We start from the raw sequence: 21,274 nt of genomic DNA, 5'->3' as shown, positions 1-21,274 counted from the left end.
ACAGCCTTAACAGAAGAGATGGGGGTTCGGGAATATTGATACTTGGCATTGTTTTACTGTATTTGCTAGTAAAAGCTTAAAGGGACACTCCAGGGAGTTTTTTTTTTATTCATTCATTATGTAGTTATCCCCCAGTATACATAAGACGGCTAGTGCTACCTTGGCTGGCCATTACTCCCTATCTAAAGCGCCTGGCCTCTTTTTCCTCAGATGGTCATGTGATCTCCGTTTTGACCAGCTCAGATTTTCTTGGGGTTGTGTGTTCCTTTTCAAGTCAATTTCTCAGTTTCTGTGATGCTGATATACAGGACTTGTTTGCAGGGGGCACAGTTACTGATGATGATCATCACACTGCCCCTGTAACACAGTTATGATAGAGGAGATCACAGCTCACCCTCCATACTGTACACACATGGCTTGCAGCTTATTTAGAAGAATATAGAAGACTAATGATAATTAATTTGCCCCTCCCCCCTGTGGAAAAATAATTGTTTAGGTGTGCTGGTACATCATGTGATCTTGTGCTAACGCCTTTTAGTACCAATTAGTAGCATGTGAGCTACCAGGAGCTGTATTCAGGGGACAGACCACCTGCTGTTCGCTGAATACATTGCCTTTGTTCTGCCACAGGGCTGACAGCTGAGACAATGTAATCAGTTTTTATTAGTGGTCCCGGGCAGAACATAGCATGTGGTCCTGCTTATCAGCTGTTCTGCTGAACTATGGATTTCATGCCGAACTGAAATTCACTATTCGGCAGAAAAGTGAAAGATGGGCACCTTCACACACAACGATTATCGCTCAAAAGATGGCTTTTGAGCGAAATTTTGAGCGATAATCGTTTTGTCTAAATGGGCCTTTACTCTGCAGCCTTTATCAACAGTTGTATAGACATACAGTAGTAGACATGCTTACAATAGCAACATTTAGAGTACAACTTGGCAATAAGAATATGTTCATTTTATTTTATCATATAGTCCCATTTTCCTTACAACTGTACTGTAGGAGAAGGTATTAGAGGTACATCTCATTAGGATTAATTTAGGCACAATGTGTAGGTCAGCACCCATCATGAATACATTTATGGGAACACGGGATCATAGTTAAAGTGACCCTCTGATCCTGGACAAGCAAAGATGGCTGCAGCACTTCTCTGACTACCTGATGGACAATGAGCATTAGTATGCGCCATTAGGCTTAGGCACTACATGCTGCTTTTATTGGTCAGTGCTTCTCACATGAGCAGCGTTAGCCAGTCAGGTCTGCATGTAGTGTTGTATACTAGTGATGCATACTAAGTGTGCATCAGGTAGTCAGAGAAGCGCTGCAGCCATCTTTATTTGTCCGGGACCGGAAGATTGCTTTAATGAGCGACAGTATGAATCCTTGAAGTCCAACCAAAACTATAGCTGCTGCAGCCTCTACTTTTTTTTGCTCCAAAGTAGGAGACATAACAAAGCGTCTGGCCTCTCATGCTAGAATTTTAGTGTTCCACCTTTCCTGATAGTGTCACCATGGTCCCTGTGTAATACTGCAGTGTTGTGCAGCCAAGATATGGAAGTTGGATATCCATATGGCTAAGATATGGCGCACCTTGACATCTGGAACAGCTTCCCTCTACACTTGCCAATAACAAAAAAAATGGTGCACGATTGTATCAAGCTGCCAAATCCATCACAACTAAAATATTTTTTATCCTAATACTAAGCTTTTGGTTATTTGAGATACACACTTACTGCCAAACCCTTTCCAAGTACCACAATAAATACTACTATATGTCCGGAGTTCGTACTTTAAACTGAAACCAGTTACAGTCTCACTTTCTGTTTCATTGCAGGTTTTATACTGGGACCTGGGAAACATGAACAGTAGCGTCCTCCTCGTTTCCTATTTTTGACAGTTCTCAGTTAGTGATGAGTGAAGTTTTCAAAAGTTCTTTGCCCACATGCGCGTAAAAAGTTTTGTTCAGTCCAGATTAGTTCAAACCAAACCCAACTTTCACAAATCCCCATAAAACTGGTGTATAACACTAAGGCTGGGTTCACACGGGGCGGATTTGCCGCGGAAATTCCATCCAGAATTTCACCGAGGCAAATCCGCATGCGGCTCCTAATCCCGGGATTAGCCAGCCATGTGGATGAGATTTCTCAGAAATCTCGTCCACACGGGACGGAAAATCCGCTGCGGCAAAGCCGGCAGAAGCCGCCGCTACAGTGCGGATTTGCCGGCCGCAGCACGTTCATTTTTTTTTTCTTCCGCTGCGGCCGCACTCTATGGGAGTGCCGGCTGCAGCGGAAGAGCAACCGGCCGGGCCGCTTCAAAACCGCCGCTGGTTTTCAAGCAGCGGTTCTCCCGACGGAAATCTCGCGTTTTTTCGCTGCAGCCAAACCGCGAGATTTCCGTTGAGAATCCGCCCCATATAAACCCAGCCCAAGAGGCATAAAATCCCTGCATAAGAGGAGAAAGAAGAAGAGGAAGGTTGAAGAGGGAAGAAGATAAAGAAGGAAGAAGAAGAAAAAGGAGGAGAAAGGAGGAGTAGGAAGAGGGAGAAGAAAGAGAAGAAGAGGAGGATAAAGAAAAAGAAGAATGAAGAAGAAGGAGAAAGAATTTCAGTGGGTTTGCTTAGGACAAACTGCCTAAGGTTTGGGCTTGTTCTGAACCAAACTTTTAACAAAGTTCAACCTGAAACAGAGTTTGACTCTATTTGCTCAGCACTATTCTCAGCCCAAATAAAACTGCCATATACTGTCATACACAAACCACATAATATAACCACTTAGCGCCCAAATAATATGCAGCATCTAAAAAATACTCATTTTAGAAGACCACATAAAAGGCTCTCTAACTTCCTATTAATACCAACATACACTACTTATCATACTGGAGGGTTTTTGGTTGTTCCTAGGGACCCCCCTAGTAAGTGTTTGCCAATCTCTGAGTAGGGTACAGATGGGAAGGACAGCTGCTCCTTTGATCTACTGATCAGTGGGGGTCCCAGGCATGAGACCATCACCAATCATACAGTACATGGCTGTCCTATCCTAAGAATTGAACAACCATGTAAAATCTTGGAAACCCTTCTTATGTGACAATACGTCCAGCTCAAAGTTTGGTCCAGCTTCTGAATAACCCTATGAACTCTTACCGCCAACAGTCTGGCTGCCACAGAGAGGATGAAGTATTACATAGGCAACCATGTAATATAATTAATGGACTGGCTAGAGGCTACGAGAGCAGGAGCAGCTCTTTGTTAGTGGCTCTCCATCTGGCTATTACATCATAATTCTGAATATGGGCCCCTCCTACTGAGGTATATAGCACATTTTGGGCATGTGAATACCTGTTTAAACCCTAAATCTCTCTTATAATTACAGAAAAATTAGCTTTTCCATCATCAGTGAAGGTGAAACATTACATGAAGAAAAATTAAAATATTATATGTTTAAGCAGCAAAGCTCACACAATAATTCATGATAATAAATACATAATATAAGCAGTGTAGGTTGAGCAGCACTTTGTAGTTTACAAAATAAGCATTAAAGGGGTATTCCCATCTTGTAATTTTATGGCTAGCAGTGAACAAATGTTTCAAAAGTTCAATTCGTCGAATTTTGGCAAAAAGTTTGGCTTGTCTGAATTGGTTTAAACTGATCCAGAACTTCACTCATATATAACACTGTCTAAGGGCTCCCACCCACTGGCGATTTTTTTTTCTTTGCGTTTTGCGTTTTTTCTCAAGAGCAATTAGAATTGAATGTACTCCTGTCCACTGGCGTTTTTTTTTTCGGTCCGTTGCGATTTTTAACATAGGAACTGTCAGTTGCATATGTGTCCTTATTTTTCTCTTAATGCACCCATGAATGTCAATGGAAATTAATGGAAAAGGCGCGAAAACGCCGCAAAAAACGCCGCGGAAAACGCTGCGTTTTTCACGCACGAAAATCGCAAACGCCAGTGGGTGGGCGCCCTAAAACTGCATATAAAACTGGTATATAACACTAAGAGCCTTGCAGGTCACCTAGAAGTGTATCTTAATACGTTTGAGCTTTCTGTTTTTAAGTCAAAGTTAATGAAGAAAAAAGGAAAAGAAGAGGAAGAAGGAAAAAGGAAAGAAGGAAGAAAAAGAAAAGACGGAAAAAGAAGGGGGAGGAAAATTAAAGAGATTATTTTTCCACTTTTCCCCTTTTTTTCGCCTTGTTTTCCTTCTTTTTAAAACAAGAAAAAGCTAGAAAAAGAAAGAAGGAAGAAGAATTTTGGTTGGTTCAGCCAAGACAAACTGCCCAAGTTCGAGTTGGCCACCTGACTGAACTTTGAACAAAGTTTGACCTAAAACAGGGTTCTACTGTTTCAGTCTGTTCAACGCTAGTTATGGAACATTTCTAGGATATGTCATCATAACATTAAGACTGGAAGGGTCCGACCTCGGGAGCAGTTACCATTCACGAGAACTAAGGACCAGGGTCCCTGCAGCTAATTCCCTACGTAATGGCACTCCTGGTATCTGCTTGCAGGTAGCTGCAACACTTTCATATTCAATTGAAGGGAGTGGTGTTCTAGTCCCCTTCACATTGGCCAGGAGCGTCTCTGTGTAGGGAAGATCTATGATGGGACACCAGTGCTCAACCAGCACTACTACTCCTTCATTCTGGGGATTGTGGGAGTTAATCCCCTCCTTGCATATCCTAGCAATATCCAATCACTTAATATTATTGTAATACCCCTTTAATGTGTATATTATATATTCTTTCACATATTCCTCACATACACTTAAACCAGGAACTTTGAAGTTCTCCAATGTTCTAATGTCCATACTTGTGGATGAACAGCTCATTCATCATTTAATCATTTAACTGATTACTTAGGTGAGAAAATGTCAGTCAATTTCTCAGTTCATGAGAAGAAAGTATCAGTAAGTTGAGTAGCTAAGACAGTCTTGAGTCTTAGCTGCTCAACTGACCCATCATCTTAAGCAGCATCTGGTTCTCTTCCTTCAACCTTTCATTTTCATCCTTGGCTCTCTTCATTTTCTGCAACAGACATAACAAGTCATTAGAAGTTGTTCCTAATGGGTATGCCTCCCAAATTAGTTACCAGTTCCTCACCACTGATCATAAGAAGCTCTACGCCATGAAGAAAGGCTTTCCAGAACCGCACTACACAGTGCAAATGCATATTGTACCAATTAAAGTGCCTGCTTAACGCAAAAATCCCAGAAGGCGGCCATACTTACTGATATACCGTTACAAACTACAAGGGCAGGTACAAACATCGTATTCCACAGTATGCAGACAGGAACATTTTCCTGTCTGCATGCTGAGGGATGTGGGGTCTATACCTGCCCTTGTATTTTGTATCAGTATGCCAGTAAATATGACCGCCTTCTGGGATTTTTAACTTAATATGTATTTTTTTTGTGATTTATTTGTAGGGGCATGCAAGAAAATGAAGACCCTTGGCATGGGTTGCAAGCTTCCGTATTTTGGTCAAAATAATAGCAAATACCTTATATTTATTGGTATTTTTGCAGTAAGCAGTCTAATTTTAAATTGCTGGTGAACCCGGGGTGTCAGAACCAGTGTGGTTGACTTTGGAGGTACATTTATTGCATGGGGTGTCATTAATAGGTATGATGCACTACACATATTGGTGGAACCTCTACACTTTCTATGCCTTATTTATGTGCAAGTAAAAATCAAGCAGCCCCCGGCCCCTGTATGTGGTAGGCGTTTGAGTGGTTGTTCATCATTATTTTCCAAATCGCTTAAAGGGGTTGTTGGGCCACTTCATATTTTGCTTTAAAATAACAAAAGAAGTAATAGACACCTTACCGTTCTTCCACCACTTATGTTCTTATGCTTCCCGGTGTCCCTTGTTTGTTTTTGTACTTGCTGGTCCCTGTTAACAGGAACAAATTACTGCTGTAGCCAATCACAGGCCATCCTGGTCCTTGATGACACATACATGGGACCACTGCAGCCAATCAGTAGCTGAAGCAGGTCACCGCTGTGTCAACGATTGGCTGCAGCAGCCAAATGTACATGTCAACGGAGACCAGGAAGTACAGAAACCAGCACAAGACCCTGGGATGTGTCCTATCAGGAGTGGCAGGAGATTGGTAAGCTGAGTATTACTTCTTTTGAAGTATTCTAAGTCTTTTTGGACAGCACCTTTATAGGACGTTCCAATACGCCACCCTTGTGTATAAGCTTTACCTGAGTTAGGGCTTTCATTTCCTTTTGGAGAAGTAGCAGAGACCCCTCCTTTTCATTGAGCTGATTGGTCAGCTTATGATTGTCTTCTCTGTTTCCGCTAACTGCCTAATAAAAAGACAAATATAGTTCACAGTACCAATTACCTTATGATCCCATCATACATTTGGAGAGGCTTTGAGTAGACTTGTGCAATAATAAGCTCTGTCACTCAGAACAATCATCTAATCATAGTTACTAAATCACAAATTACTATTGTCCAAGTTCAAAAAACTGGTTAGCAGTGGCCATACCTTCTGAAGTTCTTCCAACCATGACTGCCTTGCGTTCAAGCTTCCATTTTCTGAAGTAGGAGCGTTCGAATGAGTCTCTGAATTTCTGAAAAAAGCATAAAATACTGAAAAAGGTATGTCCTGTAGGGAGTTAATGTAATTAAAACAAAAAATAAAGAAACTTTATAAAGTCATGAATGTAAAAGTACACTACCGGTTTGTGACTATAGCTCTTTTGAGAACTTTATGTGTCTCCATGGTTGCAGACTACATAACAACTCTGAGTTATCTGTTTCTGCAACAATAATCATTTTCATCTGTCCCCTATTTTTTGCTACTATACATTCAATAGGTGAGCAAGGAGCAGGGGCGTAGCTAAAGGCTCATGGACCTGGGTACAAAAGTTTATTCCCCCCCCCCACACACACACACACACACTTCTCTTAACCCCCAAAGAGTATTGGACAATTATAAGTGTCATACCCTAGAGATGTATTGGTAGTCTGTAACCAGAGAGACACATAGTTCTGCATAAGAGCTGAAGACACAAAGCAGTAGAGAGTTTTTAATCATGACCATTTGCAAAGACACTACTTCATTTTTTCCTACATTTCTAAGGTAAAAAGCTGAATTTAAAAATTCTCTCAAAAGTTGAACCCACCACAGTGGAAACTTCCCCTATTTGGTTTCCATTTTGTGAATGTGTATTTCCTGCTTTTCCACTGAGCTACGGTATTACAGAGGGCTATATGATAGTGCCGGGGAATGGTGAAGAAGAGCAAAGCAGAAAAAGCTACTATTACAGAGGGCTGTAATTCACTCCATAGGTTATTTCTGCTCTGATCAGCAGTGAGGGGGAACAGACCAGATAGGATGGAGAGATAGCTGTGTAGTATTCAGTGAGACTAGTTATGCTACATAGACCTCTGAGCTTGTGTGCATTTAGGAAACAGAGGAGCTGAACTTGAACTTAGGATAGCCTGCAAACCAAGTAGGATGCTTTCTAAATGCATGAGAAAGAAAACTCAGTGTGAAAACAGATAAGTGCATGATTTTTTTCTGCAATGACTAAGATGGGTGTGTATTGCTTGTTCATGCACAAAGGTTTCTGTAGCCTTTAACTAGTGTCTTAGGGCGGATTCAGATAAACGTGGCTTTGTCCCCTTGTATGGCCATGATTATTATGGCCATTTAACGGATAAAACGAAATCACTGATTTCTATAAAATTTCAGCGGTTTCGTTTTCAATAGCTCTTTTCCTGGCCGTTAAATGTTTACCTATATGTAGGGAAGATCGGGCCGCCCCTGTCTTTCCGTGGTAATTTTCAAACTCTGGCGCAGAGATTAAAAAGCCGTCAAAAAGGACGGAATTTTCCCTTATTTAGGCGCAACTACGCTTCGTGCTGCCGAGCATAGTTGCGCCTACGGTGGTGGAAATAAGTCCTTATAAGTTACAAACAGTCCATCGTGTATATGAAGTTTGTGTGATGATTACTACTACATTTCCTTTTGGATCAGTCACAACTACTCTGTGGACTAGTTTGAAACGAAGCACAACCAAATATACACATCTAATATATCTAGCTTAAAAGTAAATAGATACAAACCTGTCTGTGCAAGTTGCATCTGATATCCACATTTCCTGCAAAGCAACAAAGAAACCAAGATGTAAACTATATAATTCTATACATGCTTTATCAATTCTTGTAGGGGAATTTGTCGTATTGAAATTGCAGTCCAATCTGAGGTCAACATGATATAGAACTGGATAGGTTGAGCAAAATCATATATATATATATATATATATATATATATATATATACATATATACACACACACATATATACAGGGGCATCATACACATGAGTGATGTTTTTCCACATCGCAGTGCTGGAAAATATCATGACATGTCCTGTCTTTGGGCGTTCCCTTGGAAGGCGTCACTTCACCCATTATTTCCAATGGGGCCGGCACAGCTTTGTACGGCATACGAGGTGCACACAAGTTCAATGCAAGGTTTACCCATTGAAAACAATGCAAAACACTCTGCGATCCTTCCCGATCCTCAATTCTGACAGTTGCCGTACGATTGTTATGGCAGCTGTGGGCCTTCTGTAAGCCCCCAGTGCTGCCATTGCAAAGTGCCTAAAAGTTTTTTCAAAAAAAGCCTTTTTTGTATTTATAATAAAATAAGATAAATAAAACAAGAAAAAATCTTTTGTGTTGCTACATCTGTAAAAGTCTGATCTATCAATAATGCATTATTTACCGTGAACGTCGTCATTAAAAAAAAAAAAAGAGCGACAGAATTGCGGTTTTTTTTTTTTTGGTCCTCCCTTCTTCAAGCAAAAATGTAATAGAAAGGGATCAAAATGTATGTATTCCAAAATGGTACCAGCAGAAACTACAGGGCGTCCATGGATAGGGCAGCACATGGACAAATGTCTGTATGGTGCCTAATGCAATTTGCACCTGAGCCTCGTGGGTGCAATGTGTGCAAAGGGCAAGTGTGTCGGAGGTGTAAAGTCTTTGTTCACACAGGCAGGTCATCCTCAGCCCATAGCAGCGGTATGGTCGGACTCCATTAGATATAAGTCACTATACAGATTAATGAATACCCCCTTTCCTTGTCATGAGGTCACATGGCAGTAATAGAAGGTGGTCTTATAGTAGGGAGTGACTATTTATGTCTATGTATTACTGTATGGACGTGACTTGCTAAGGGGGATCTTCCAACAAGATAACAGGAGATCCTGCAGGACTTCATGTGATCAGGTATTTAATTAGGAATCTTCCCCAGTGACAGATCTATCACATACAACTCTTTAAAGGTCTTTTTACACTGGCAGATAACCTGCCCGTACTATCGCCCCCCAACGGTCAATGAGCGTGTCAGTGCACACAGGTAGATTACCTGCTCTACGGGGACGTCCCATCGTTAACACCATCGTTCATCCCCATACACCTGTTATTAGTCATGGAGAAGTACACGGGGAGGTGTGAAGCCAGCTAGTGAGCATTTTTATGGGGAGGGTGGGGAGTAAATCTCTGTACCTCTGGCGTCTCACAGACTACTTCTCTATGGACACCTACAGGGTCCCAGGCAGTGAATCCCCATGTTTCACGGGTGTTGAATTTTCCCAGCCGCAAATCCACACCAAATGGCGAGGATTATGATGTAGATTCTAGTGCGGATTTGCTGCAGATACTTCTGTGCTTCATTTGAGGGGGTGAACTTCATGGTGGCTCCATACCAAAATCCTCATCAGAATACGCAGCATTTGGTGTGGATTTGGCGCTGTGGATTTTCCACTGGTGAAAATCCACAGTAATTTCTCCATGTGTGAACTAACCCTAAAGCCTCTTTCAGATGAGCGTACTTCATATTCAGATTTAATCCATGTCTGCATACTGTAACCCAGAGCTAAGGAAAATCTAAGAATGTGCAATATTTCAAAAACCCTGCATGCCCCAGTTTCATCAATTTTACAGATGTGATACGGCGATTGAAGTCCCTGGAGAGTGATTGTTCAAAATACAGTTGCCTCAGTATTAGGCCTAATGCTCACGGCCGTGACGGGCTACGCAAGTGAAATACCGCAGCAGAGTCCGTCACGGCGCCCCCCCAAAGACTCCATACTCGCCTCCGGATCCGCTGCGTAGCTCCTGCATGACACTGCTTGTGTGAATGCGCAGTACAGCGTATGATGCGCCGGCGGTGTCATATGTGCTACAGCGGAAGTATAGCGTGACGGGCGGCTTACACGTATACCCGCGGCAAATAGGATATGCCATGGGTAATTTCACGCTGCCAAATTCCGTGGTGGAATTTCGCAGCACGTACATTGAGCTATTAGGTTCAATGGAACCTAATAGCTGCGGAGAATTGCCGGAGATTTCTGACGCGTTTTACACGGCGGGAATCCAGCCGTGGGCATTAGCCCTTACACCTGTATTCCATTCATCAGTATTTGTATTCATTGGTATTATTTTCTATTGTGTAAAACGCGTCTATTTTGCCCAGAAGCAAATAAAACTAATATAAACAAATCCGGATGTAATACTGATGACATACTGATTAGAGATGAGTGAGCATAATCGCTAAGGACAAATACTCGAGCGAGTATTGCCCTTAGCGAGTACCTGCCCGCTCGGAAGAAAAGATTCGGGTGCCGGTGCGGGTGAGCGGTGAGTTGCGGCAGTGAGCAGGAGGTAGCAGGGGGGAGAGAGGGAGAGAGGGATCTCCCCTCCATTCCCCCCTGCTCTCCCCCACCGCTCCTAGCCCCCCGCTGGCACCCGAATCTTTTCTTCCGAGCGGGCAGGTACTCGCTAAGGGCAATGCTCGCTCCTCTCTAATACTGATACAATTTCATCTTCACATTTACAAATACGTTTGTGTGTGAAAGATATCTAAAAGAACTTTTATAATGGACCGTCAGCACAACCCTTTTGGTATAAAGCACATTCAGATGAGGAGAATGACCCAATTCTTCTTTATCAATTCAATGACTTGATTAATAGCCAGCACACATAACGCGTTTTTGGGATGCATCCCCTTCTTCAGAAATGGCCTAATCAATAATACAATATATAGAGAAAGATACGGAAAACTGTAAAAGTAGAGAGACAATAATAAAAATAAAGAAAAAATAGGCACAACAATAAGTAATAGCAATAAATACCAAACAATTCCTAAGATGCGGACAATAGACAGCTATGTGAAACCTAATATATCTAAAGTAATTGCATAAACAATATAGTAATTACATGAAACATAAAGCAATATGAAAACAAAAAAGTGTAATGTAAAAATCATGTTGTCAAAGTGATTGATGCATAACACTCTTCTTTTTTGGTTTAAACATTTAATAAGTAAAGGAAGATAATAACAGATGTATTATTTCCAAGGACATCAAATGATAAGATAGTATCAATGCTATAAAATAATGCCCGGCTGTATAATAGTAAAACTGAATAAAAATTATAGAATGCATAGTGTATAGTAATAAAATAATAATAAACTTTATTTGTATAGCGCCAACATATTCCGCAGCGCTTACATAGACAGGGGGAATACAGAAAGACAAAAGTACAAACATTACAGAACCACGGTTACATAGTAATCAATTGATGGAAACAATAGGGGTGCGGGTCCTGCTCCAACGAGCTTACATACTACGAATAGTGGGGTGATACAGAAGGTAAAGGGCTGGAGATGTGCGCGGTATGGCGAGGTGGAGAGTGAGGGATTCTATACACATAGACAATGGTCAGACGTTCAGCCGTGTGATGGCAGAAACAGTATGACTGCAGGAGCAGTTTATGATGGCTAGCAGCGATTGCAGTCAGTAGGTCAGGGAGCATGTTATCAGGCGGAGTACAGAGGGGTTTGTTTAGGGAATTTGGTATGCCTCCCTGAAGAGGTGCGTTTTTAGAGCACGCCTGAAGTTCTGCGAGTCCTGGATTGCTCGGATAGCCTTTGGTAGTGCGTTCAGGAGGACCGGTGCTGCTCTGGAGAAGTCTTGGAGGCGGGAAAGAGAAGTTCGAATTAAAGGGGAGCTCAGTCTGGTTTCGTTAGCAGAGCGGAGAGCCCGGGCTGGTTGATGGATTGAGATGAGGGAGGCGATATAGGGGGGGGCGATATAGGGGGGCGCTGCGCTGTGGAGGGCTTTGTGGATGAAGGTGGCGAGTTTAAATTGAATTCTGTATTTAACGGGCAGCCAGTGCAGTGACTGGCACAGGGCAGAGGCGTCCGAGTAGCGGCTGGACAGGAAGATGAGCCTGGCTGCCGCATTCAGGATGGATTGGAGAGGGTAGAGTCTGGTGCAGGGGAGGCCGATCAGCAACGAGTTGCAATAATCAAGCCGGGAGTGGATGAGGGCAACAGTAAGCGTTTTTAGCGTGTCCACAGTGAGAAAAGAGCGGATTCTTGCGATGTTCTTGAGGTGCAGCTGTCTCCTACCCTGTCAAACTACCATGATGGAACTGTATCATACTTTCTCCAGCTCATACTTTAATACAGCTCATATTCGCGTGGCAGCCACCCGCGTGGCATGCAAGCCTACACTTAATAAAAAGGCACAGCAGAGTATCCATCAACCAATCACAAATGTTTTTGCGCATAGGGGAAAAAAATGCATATATACCCTGTTTCCCTGAAAATAAGACATACCTCGAAAATAAGACATAGCTTGATTTTTCAGGATTTTTGAGGATGCAGTATGATTTTTCAGGCTTTTTGAGTATGCTTGAAATATAAGCCCTGCTCCAAAATTAAGGCCTAGTTACAGTTAATAAGAAAAAGCTATTTAAATAGTGTCCAGGCAGCTATACATGTAAAAAAGTTAAATCTTTCGGAGCAAAAATTAATATAAGACACTGTCTTATTTTCGGGGAAACAGGGTGTATATATATATATATATATATATATATATATATATATATATATATATATATATATATTACATACACAGACACATATACAAATAACATAAGTAATATTGATTCAAATGGATATTGTTGGCATTAATTTAAACATTAGTATGAATGAGACTAACATTCTGCTAGTTTACTACAAAGGAAGTAATAATAGTTAAACTAATATTAATTCCTGTGTGTATTAGTAACATTACTTAGTGTCGGACGCTGGGGCGGTGTATTAGATTTAACCCTTTTCCAAGCCAATTTGTATACTGGTTTTCCTAGGGGGGTTACTCTTTTTCTGCCGTTATGCAACAGCGCCATATGCTGGCTAAAGCCAGTACTGCATGAGGTGACACGTTAGATAGGCTCCGACAACATAGAGGCTGGCAATATACAGTAAGAGAACCCCGACAGATGTCTTCCAACATCGAAGCTGTACAACCTTAAATCATAATGTCTTCAGAGGTCAGACAGTGGATTGGAAAGGGTTAATTGCTGGACACAGTGGATATCTACAGACGTTCATCTCTGTACTAAGCTGAATATGGCGGACGGATTCAAGTTGTTCTACAATTCAGTGATATTGTATATAATAATAGTTTCTGGTACTAAGAAGGACAAACTTTAAATATGTGAATGTCGCCCCCAAACATCACCCCACACCAAGTCCGGGACAGCTTCAGCACAGGGACATGACGGGCGCCCACTTTACTAATAAAGATTGTCATAAGTCTTAGGAAAATTGAGAATACTCCTGTAAATGTCCTTCCTCACATCTCAGTAATTGCAGACATACGATTTCAAACTTGTCTTGGTTGGCTGTGATTGGTCAGTTACCGATCACATGACTGCTGCCATGGTTACATCCATGGCAATTGAGTTTTCACGGAAGTTGGCAGTTGAGAATGTTGGAGACTGGCGATGGAGAAGGAGGCGATGTCTGCTGGACCAGGGCAGAGCGACTTTATGGAGGAAGAGGAGCGGATTCGGAGAGAAAAAGGAGTCAGAAGACCAAGAGGCGTCTTGGATTCTTCAGATAAGGCTTCAAGCAAGAGCCAGAGGAGGAAGAAGAGGAAGAAGTCATCGAGCTCAGCGAAGTCCATCGTTCCACCGACTGATTCGGTGAAGAAAGATCTCAGTGGGAAGAAGCGACCCAAGAAGAGGCATCTGGATTCTTCAGAGGAAGAAAAGGACCCACCTGTAAAGATACAGAAAGAAGACCCGGGAGGCTCAGGTACCGCCGAACATCTGGGAAGCCGTTTCACGTGGAAGGGTTTGGTGCAGATCCGCTCCAAAGTCCACAGCATAATTAGTGCTGCAGATTTTGGTGTTGATCTGTACCAAAATGTGTCAAAATGTGAACTATATGGTGTTGTGGATGTGGATTTTGATGGGATTAATCTGTCAATTCGCACTAAAATCTGAATGGATTTTGACACAGATTTTGGTGCAGATTTTCCAGAGCAGAAATCTGCTACATGTGAGCAGATCATAAGAGTCCCACACAATGTACTGCCATATCGGATAATGTGTGTTGTATTCTGGGGAGAAGGAAGGGGAAAGTGATACAAATGTTACATTGTCATAAATCATACTTCTGTACATTGTATAATGTGAAATGTTACTGTGATTTATAGATGTGCTGCTGATATGCAGTTTTCTGGTTCGTTGCCCTCTCCCAGTTCATGTGTAGATTCCATGTTCTCAGGGAGCGCTCACATCTAGCTGATTTGGTGCAGCAGATTTTATCCCGTCAATTAAAACAATGGAATCTGCTGCAGATCTGCACCACAATCCACACCACATTCACTACATGTGAACACACCCTGAGGGTCCCACACTGTGATAATTCATTTATGTTGTTTCCCAGAGAGAAAGAGGGAAGGAAACATTACAAATGTTAATGGGTGATGCGTTCCATTGCCTTTCAGCAATGGGTTTCGGGGTTCATATCTGCTTCAGTGTTTTTGTGGGTTTCCTCCTGCACTCCAAAAACATATGGGTGAACATAGATTGTGAGCCCCCATGGGGACAAAGCCCAATGTAACTGATGACAAACTGTGTACAGCGCTGTGGAATATGTAAGTGCTATATAAAGGTGTGCAATCTGCCCTTAATTTAGGTATGTTAATAATGGATGTTAATAAAGTCCATCTTTGACTGTGTGCCACAAGGCTGCAATAGATTTCCATAATTTATGCCACTTTCTGTTGTAAACTATGGTAAGTGTGACACCCCCTACTGGTGAGCCCACTTATTTTTTTTAAAAAGAGACAAGGGCGATGGAACAGTCTAAATAGTCGCACATTTATACACAAATTTGTCGTGCTGAAATGTTTGAGTATTTTACATGATAAATCCCCCCTATGTGTGATACAAGACTATCGCTATATGATTTACTATATATCACTACAAAGATTCCACAAAGACACCATGAACTACTTGGCTGCTACCTGCTACACTTTGCTTCTTCCTTCACCACACTGTCCATTTGCCAGACAGAAACATATTTAAAGGGGCGTCTGGGACTTTTACTATTGATGATCTATCCTCAGCATAGGTCACCAACACTTGATCATCGAGGTTCCATCGCTCGGGATTCCCACTGATCAATGGGTTCTCTGTCCGTATTCACAGCGCTGGAAGCGGATAGTGCTGTCAACATTGTAGCGGCCCAGGTTGATAGTACAGGCACAGCTCCCGCTGATTCAATGAGATCTGTGCCTGCAGTTCCAAACCGAGCCACTACAATACAGACAGCACTGTTTGCTTCCAGAGCTGTCTACATCAATAGCAGACCCAGCGATCAACTGAAAGGCGGGGATCCTGAGCTGAATTCATCTCAGCATCCCCGAGTACTCTTCATGGCTGTTGACCGTGGTCTACCAAGCGCTTACGGAGACTCTCAAGTGGCCAATTGATGCATCATTAGCAGCCAAGGGTGTTACTAGGGTCTTATAGGGAACCTGTCATCACTTTGGTGTGCCATATACTAAGTTATGGTTTTCATAGAGTCTGGAGATGGGCTTAGAATGTCTTCCTGCCTCCCCATCCTCATGCTGTCACCTGGGGAAGTCAGTGTGTGGACAGGGCATTGGGCTCCTCCCTGCATGCTATGCAAGCGCACTCCCATAGAGAACAATGTATGAGCGTACTAACCCCAATGCACTGTCCACACCGCAGACTGTCTTACCCAGGTTGCATTGCATTTCATTGCTAGGGACCTGCTTCTGTGCCCCCCTTTCTCCATACTTCGCCCTGATACCAATAGGGTTCCTGCTGTATGCAGCCTAACGCCTCAATATCATAATAATGGGCACTGTTGTCTGAAACGTCGCTTCATCTCTGCTGAAATGTGTGTTTATATATGGAACGTTCTATTGTGGAATGAAATAAAACAGGACTTTTTATGTGCGTCCTATTCCAAGAGTCTGTGGGGCGACTGCTTTGCTTTTGAAATTCTTTAACCCCTTGAGGACGCGGCCCTTTTTTTCCATTTTAAATTTCCGCCCCACTTTTAAAAAATCCTTACTATTTTATTTATCCATCCCTGTCGCTGTCTGAGGGCGTGTTTTTTGAGGGGTTTAGTTGTATTTTTCACTGGTACTATATGATGTACTGAAAAAAATCTAAGTGGAGTGAAATGGAAAAAAATGAAATTCCGCCATCTTTAGGAGGATCTTTTTTTCTGACAACATTCACTACGTTGGGTAAATAATGTTTTGACAGATCAGACTTTTATGGACGCAGGGATACCAATATGTTTTTGGGTTTTATTATATAGATTCTTTTAGTATAAATATGGCAAAAAAAATTTTTTTACTTCTATTTCTTAATTTAATTAATGAAACTTTTTTAGTCTCCAGAGGGGACAAGAACTTGCGATGGCTTAATCGCTCCTGTAGTATGATATAATGCCATAGCATAAATTATACCACAATCTGATAGGCAATCTATCAAGCCACACCACAGGCATGGTTTGATAGGCAATCTGCAATGGCAGCTCTGGGGTCTTTCAGAAAAACAACAGCTGCCATTGCCATGGCAATCGTATCGTGGTGGGCAGTGTGGGACCCCTGGACATCGATCAGGGCATTTAAATGCCGCTGTCAGAATTGACCGCGGCATTTAAAGGGTTAACAGCTCCGATCAGCGGCGCTGCTTATCGGAGCTGTTGCAGACAGGTGTCAGATGTAGTAAGCAGCCGGCATCCACATTGTACGGAGCAGGATCGACCAACAATTCCCCTCCATACATACCCCAAACCTACAGGATGTAAATGTATGTCCTCTAGTGTTGAGGGGTTATTTACATGAGAACTGGAGGCAGTAGAAGCTACAATCGCACACAGCATCCTTTAGAGCTGGGCATCAGCTTGAGTTCATGGTGGCTAATGTACTCTGACTCCCATCCACTATGCTACAAGTGAAAGAGTAATGGTGGATAATGGTTGTTGCAGTTCGTGACGCCAGTCTACAAAAGCCCAGAGTGAGGGGCAGCTTGCTGGTTGCGCTCCTACCTGGCCATGCTAGGAGCAAAGTTTATGGATGATGGGGGTTGCAGTCCCCGCTCTTTGAGGGTAGTGTAAGATGTTATGTAGTGCAGATGATTCCTAGTGATCAGGAGCTCCAGGAGTCAGGGGTTAGGGTGGAAATGCAAAACTCACTGTTAGGGTGCATTCACAGGAGCATGTGCCATACATAGGTGCGCACAAAAACGCGTGAATGCAGGTCCCTGCAGCAGTGCAGCGGCCCCATTGAACGCAATAGGATGCAGCAACCCCTACAGTGATTTTCAGAGAAGGGCTTGAAATATGAGCCCTTCCCTGAAAATAATCCCTATTTGTGTAAAAAAATTAAAAATAAAAAAATAAAAAATATATATACACTCACCTTTCCGCGCGCTGCTGTGTAAATATTCCTCACAGGGAGTCCCCGTGTCACTGAACACTATGACAGCACTGTCACAGTGTTCAGTGACAATGGGACTCCCTGTGGGGAGTTAAGAATCTCCTGCTACAGCTGTGGAAGAGGATCGCAATGTTCTCCTATTGCTTTCAATGGGACCGGCACTTCTGCAGTCCCATTGAAAGCAATGGGCTACTGGCAACCCCTGCAGGAATTTTCGGGGAAGGACTTTAAATATACGCCCTTCCCTGAAAATAATCTCTAGAATGTGTTAAAAAAAATTATACTCACCTCTCCACTGCTTTGAAGCTTTTTCAGCCAGCGGGGATTTAAAAACCCGCCTGCTGAAAGGGCTGTATCTGATTGGCTAAGCACTCAGCCAATCACAGGCAGCTCTCAGACATTCATTGAATGACAGCTGAGTGCTGCCTGTGATTGGTCAAAGCACTCAACCAATCACAAGCAGCACTTGGCCATTCATTGAATTCTATGCGTGAGACCGCAGGGAGCCATGCAGATGTCATGGCAGCCGGGGTCCTTCTGAAAGGCCCCAGGGCTGCCTTAGCAAACTGTGTATCAAGCCGTCCCTGATCAATAAAGTTTTATTAATTGTAAAAAAAAGTAATAAAGTTTAAATCACCCTCTTTTGCCATATCTATAATAAAAAAAATCTAAATCATAAAAGAAAAATACATATTGGGTACCACCGCGTCCTTAAAAGTCTGATCTATCAAAGTAGCACATTATTTACCTCGTACAGTCAACGTCGTCCGAAAAAAAAAAGAATGCCAGAAATGCACTTTTTCAGTTACCCTGTTTCCTAGACAAACTGCAATAAAAAGCGATTAAAAAGTCGTATGTATTCCAAAATTGTGCCAACGCAAACAAGAGAACGTCCCGCAAAAAATGAACCCTTGCACAATGACATCGATGAAAAATAAAACAGTTATAGCGTGCAGAAGATGGCAGCAGAAAATAATTGTAAAAAATTAAATGTTTTTGAAAAAAAATAAAAGTAGTACAGCGGAAAAAAAAACTATACAAGTTTGGTATCGTAGTAATCGTACCGACCCATAGAATAAAGTTATCTTGTCAGTTTTTGCATTGTAGAAACAGGACGCACTGAAAGATGACAGAACGTCATTTCTTTTTATTTTACTAAACTTAGAATTTTTTTTAAGTTTTTCAGTGCATTATATGCTACAATAAATAGTACCATTGAAAAATATAACTCATCCCGCAAAAAACAAGCCCTCATACAGCAACGTCGATGGATAAATAGAGGAGTTACGATTTTTTTAAATGGAGGAAAAAACGAAAATGAAAAAAAAATGGCCGCGTCATTAAAGGGTTAATACAATCTTAGGAATGCTTCATATAAGCATATGCGCAAAAATACTCACCTCAGCGTGGCTTATTTGCACATAAATGAGGTTGCACACAGTACTGCACTTTTTGCGCACGCAGGGCCAGTTCACAGGTGCACACGACACCCCCCTCCCATGGATTAAAAGGCTATTTAGCCTAATGAGGTCCAGATGTGTACTTTTCCCCGTGGTTTAACACAGTGTTTCACGCATCATCTTGTGTATTCGCACACGTCACATAGACTTGTATGTGGACCTTTGCTGCACAAAATGCAGAAAGATAGAGCAGGTCTTATTTTTCCCGCACACGTGTAAATGCACATGCAAAACACACTCATGAGAACAAACACGTTATAATCAGTTGGTCCTATTAGAAATATCATCACTTCTGCTATCATGTTCCCTGTTAGGAGGACCCAGCGGTGTTCGGCCAACTGGCTCCAGTAGCACCGTCTCTACGGCCATCAGAGATAGACTACGATTCGATCATGTGCTCGGCCACGGAGCCTATGGGAGCGTTGTGCTGGCAGAGGATACCGCCACCTGCCAGCAATTTGCAGTGAAGATCATCCGCAAGAGCGGCCTGCTTGCTGAAATCAAATTGCGAGATGTGATGGTGGAGAACCGCGTGTTGCAGCTAACAAGTGGCAGTCCCTTCCTTGTCCAAGGACATTTCAGACCAAGGTATAGTTATCACAAGTCACCAAACTCCCCCGCTATGTGCAATGTAGATGTGGACTTTGTAATATTATAACGTTATAATGTCATATTAACCAACCTCCTTATCTGTCTCTTCTGTATTACAGATGCACGTTCTGCTTGGACTTGAATATCTCAGCTGCGGGGACTTTGACAACTTCTTGCAGCCAAATAGACCACTTAACATCACAAGTGCAAGGTGAATATTCAAAGTGGTTTGATATGGGCAGGTGATCACTAGTATGGGGAGGAACGATCGTTACGATGCTCCTTCATCCACATACAGATAGAATTCGTTGGCAGCACATCCCGCTGTTTACACGGGGAGATGTGCTGCCGATGAGTGAACACTTTTATCCCCGCATTAAGGATGATTCATTGGCCAACGAACAAGTATTTGCTAGTCCGCCGGCTGATCTTGGGCCTCTTATTTTTTTTCTGACAGATTCTACGCTGCGGAGTTGGTGTGCGGCATCCAGCACCTCCACACCAAGGGGATCATCCACAGAGACCTGAAGCCTGAAAACATTTTGGTGGCTGAGACGGGGCATCTGAAGATCACCGATTTCGGTCTCTCCTTGGACAACATGGACAGAGACCGAGCAGCCACCGACTATGCCGGAAGTGAAGGATATGTTGCTCCTGAGGTGAGAGGAGAAGAATCGTTCCAATATTTGTTGGGTTGTGGTTTTTCAATGATGTAAGGCTTATTTATGAACTGTTTTCTTTCTATGGCAGATTACTGCTGAGGAGGAATATAATGCTGGAGTAGACTGGTATTCGTTTGGTGTCATCGTTAACGAAATGATAACTGGAGAACGTAAGTACTATCCAACACTCTTTGACCGGTCTACGTTCAGCGCTATGATCATCATCATACAGGTAAGTGCGCTATGCTTACTTTTTGTGCTACTAACTTTGCAAAAATAACTTTTAATGGTTTTATTGTTTTCTTAGTCAGATTATTGTAATTAAAGTCTGTAAATCATAAATACATTTCTCATTTCAGCTCCTCCAGAGAAATCCGGCCAAACGCTTAGGAGTCCATGGTAACATCCGAAGATACTGCTTCTTCCACCATATAGATTGGGACTCTGTGGAAACCCTGAGGATGGCCCACCGCACACTCCAGCGCCATCTAAGCCTGAATTCCATCTGCAATTTGATTTGGACACCGTGGAAGCAGAAGAGACCAAGCAGTTCCAGCTGTCACTGAATGACCAGGCCAAATTTAGAGGGTTTTCATTCTCCAACTTGAAAACCCTCTTAGACACCGGCTCTACAACCACCTGAGCGAGCGGCACTCCTGAGCCCTGCAGGAACATCATGAGGAAGGACGGCGAGGGACCCCTGAGAAGAGAGCCAGCAGTACCACCCAGCTGGCGGTAAGTACAGGC

At 42.6% G+C, this 21,274-nt stretch overlaps 1 protein-coding gene across 1 annotated transcript in view; it reads right to left on the bottom strand.

Moving 5' to 3' along the window:
* Positions 1 to 952: 952 nt before the first annotated feature.
* Positions 953 to 21,274, bottom strand: part of LOC136582280 (PRKC apoptosis WT1 regulator protein-like) — a 48,234-nt gene continuing 27,912 nt past the window's right edge. Inside the window, exons 4-7 of the mRNA XM_066583182.1 lie at positions 8,089 to 8,123; positions 6,503 to 6,587; positions 6,213 to 6,317; positions 953 to 5,027 (exon numbers count right to left, since the gene is read on the bottom strand). Of these exons, the coding sequence (XP_066439279.1) occupies positions 4,941 to 5,027; positions 6,213 to 6,317; positions 6,503 to 6,587; positions 8,089 to 8,123 (312 nt within the window). The 3' untranslated portion in view covers positions 953 to 4,940. The remainder of the gene's footprint in view (positions 5,028 to 6,212; positions 6,318 to 6,502; positions 6,588 to 8,088; positions 8,124 to 21,274) is intronic.

The sequence above is a fragment of the Eleutherodactylus coqui genome, chromosome 11 (genome assembly GCF_035609145.1).
Source record: "Eleutherodactylus coqui strain aEleCoq1 chromosome 11, aEleCoq1.hap1, whole genome shotgun sequence".
NCBI lineage: Eukaryota > Metazoa > Chordata > Amphibia > Anura > Eleutherodactylidae > Eleutherodactylus > Eleutherodactylus coqui.
This window is presented reverse-complemented; position numbering and strand designations above follow the sequence as displayed.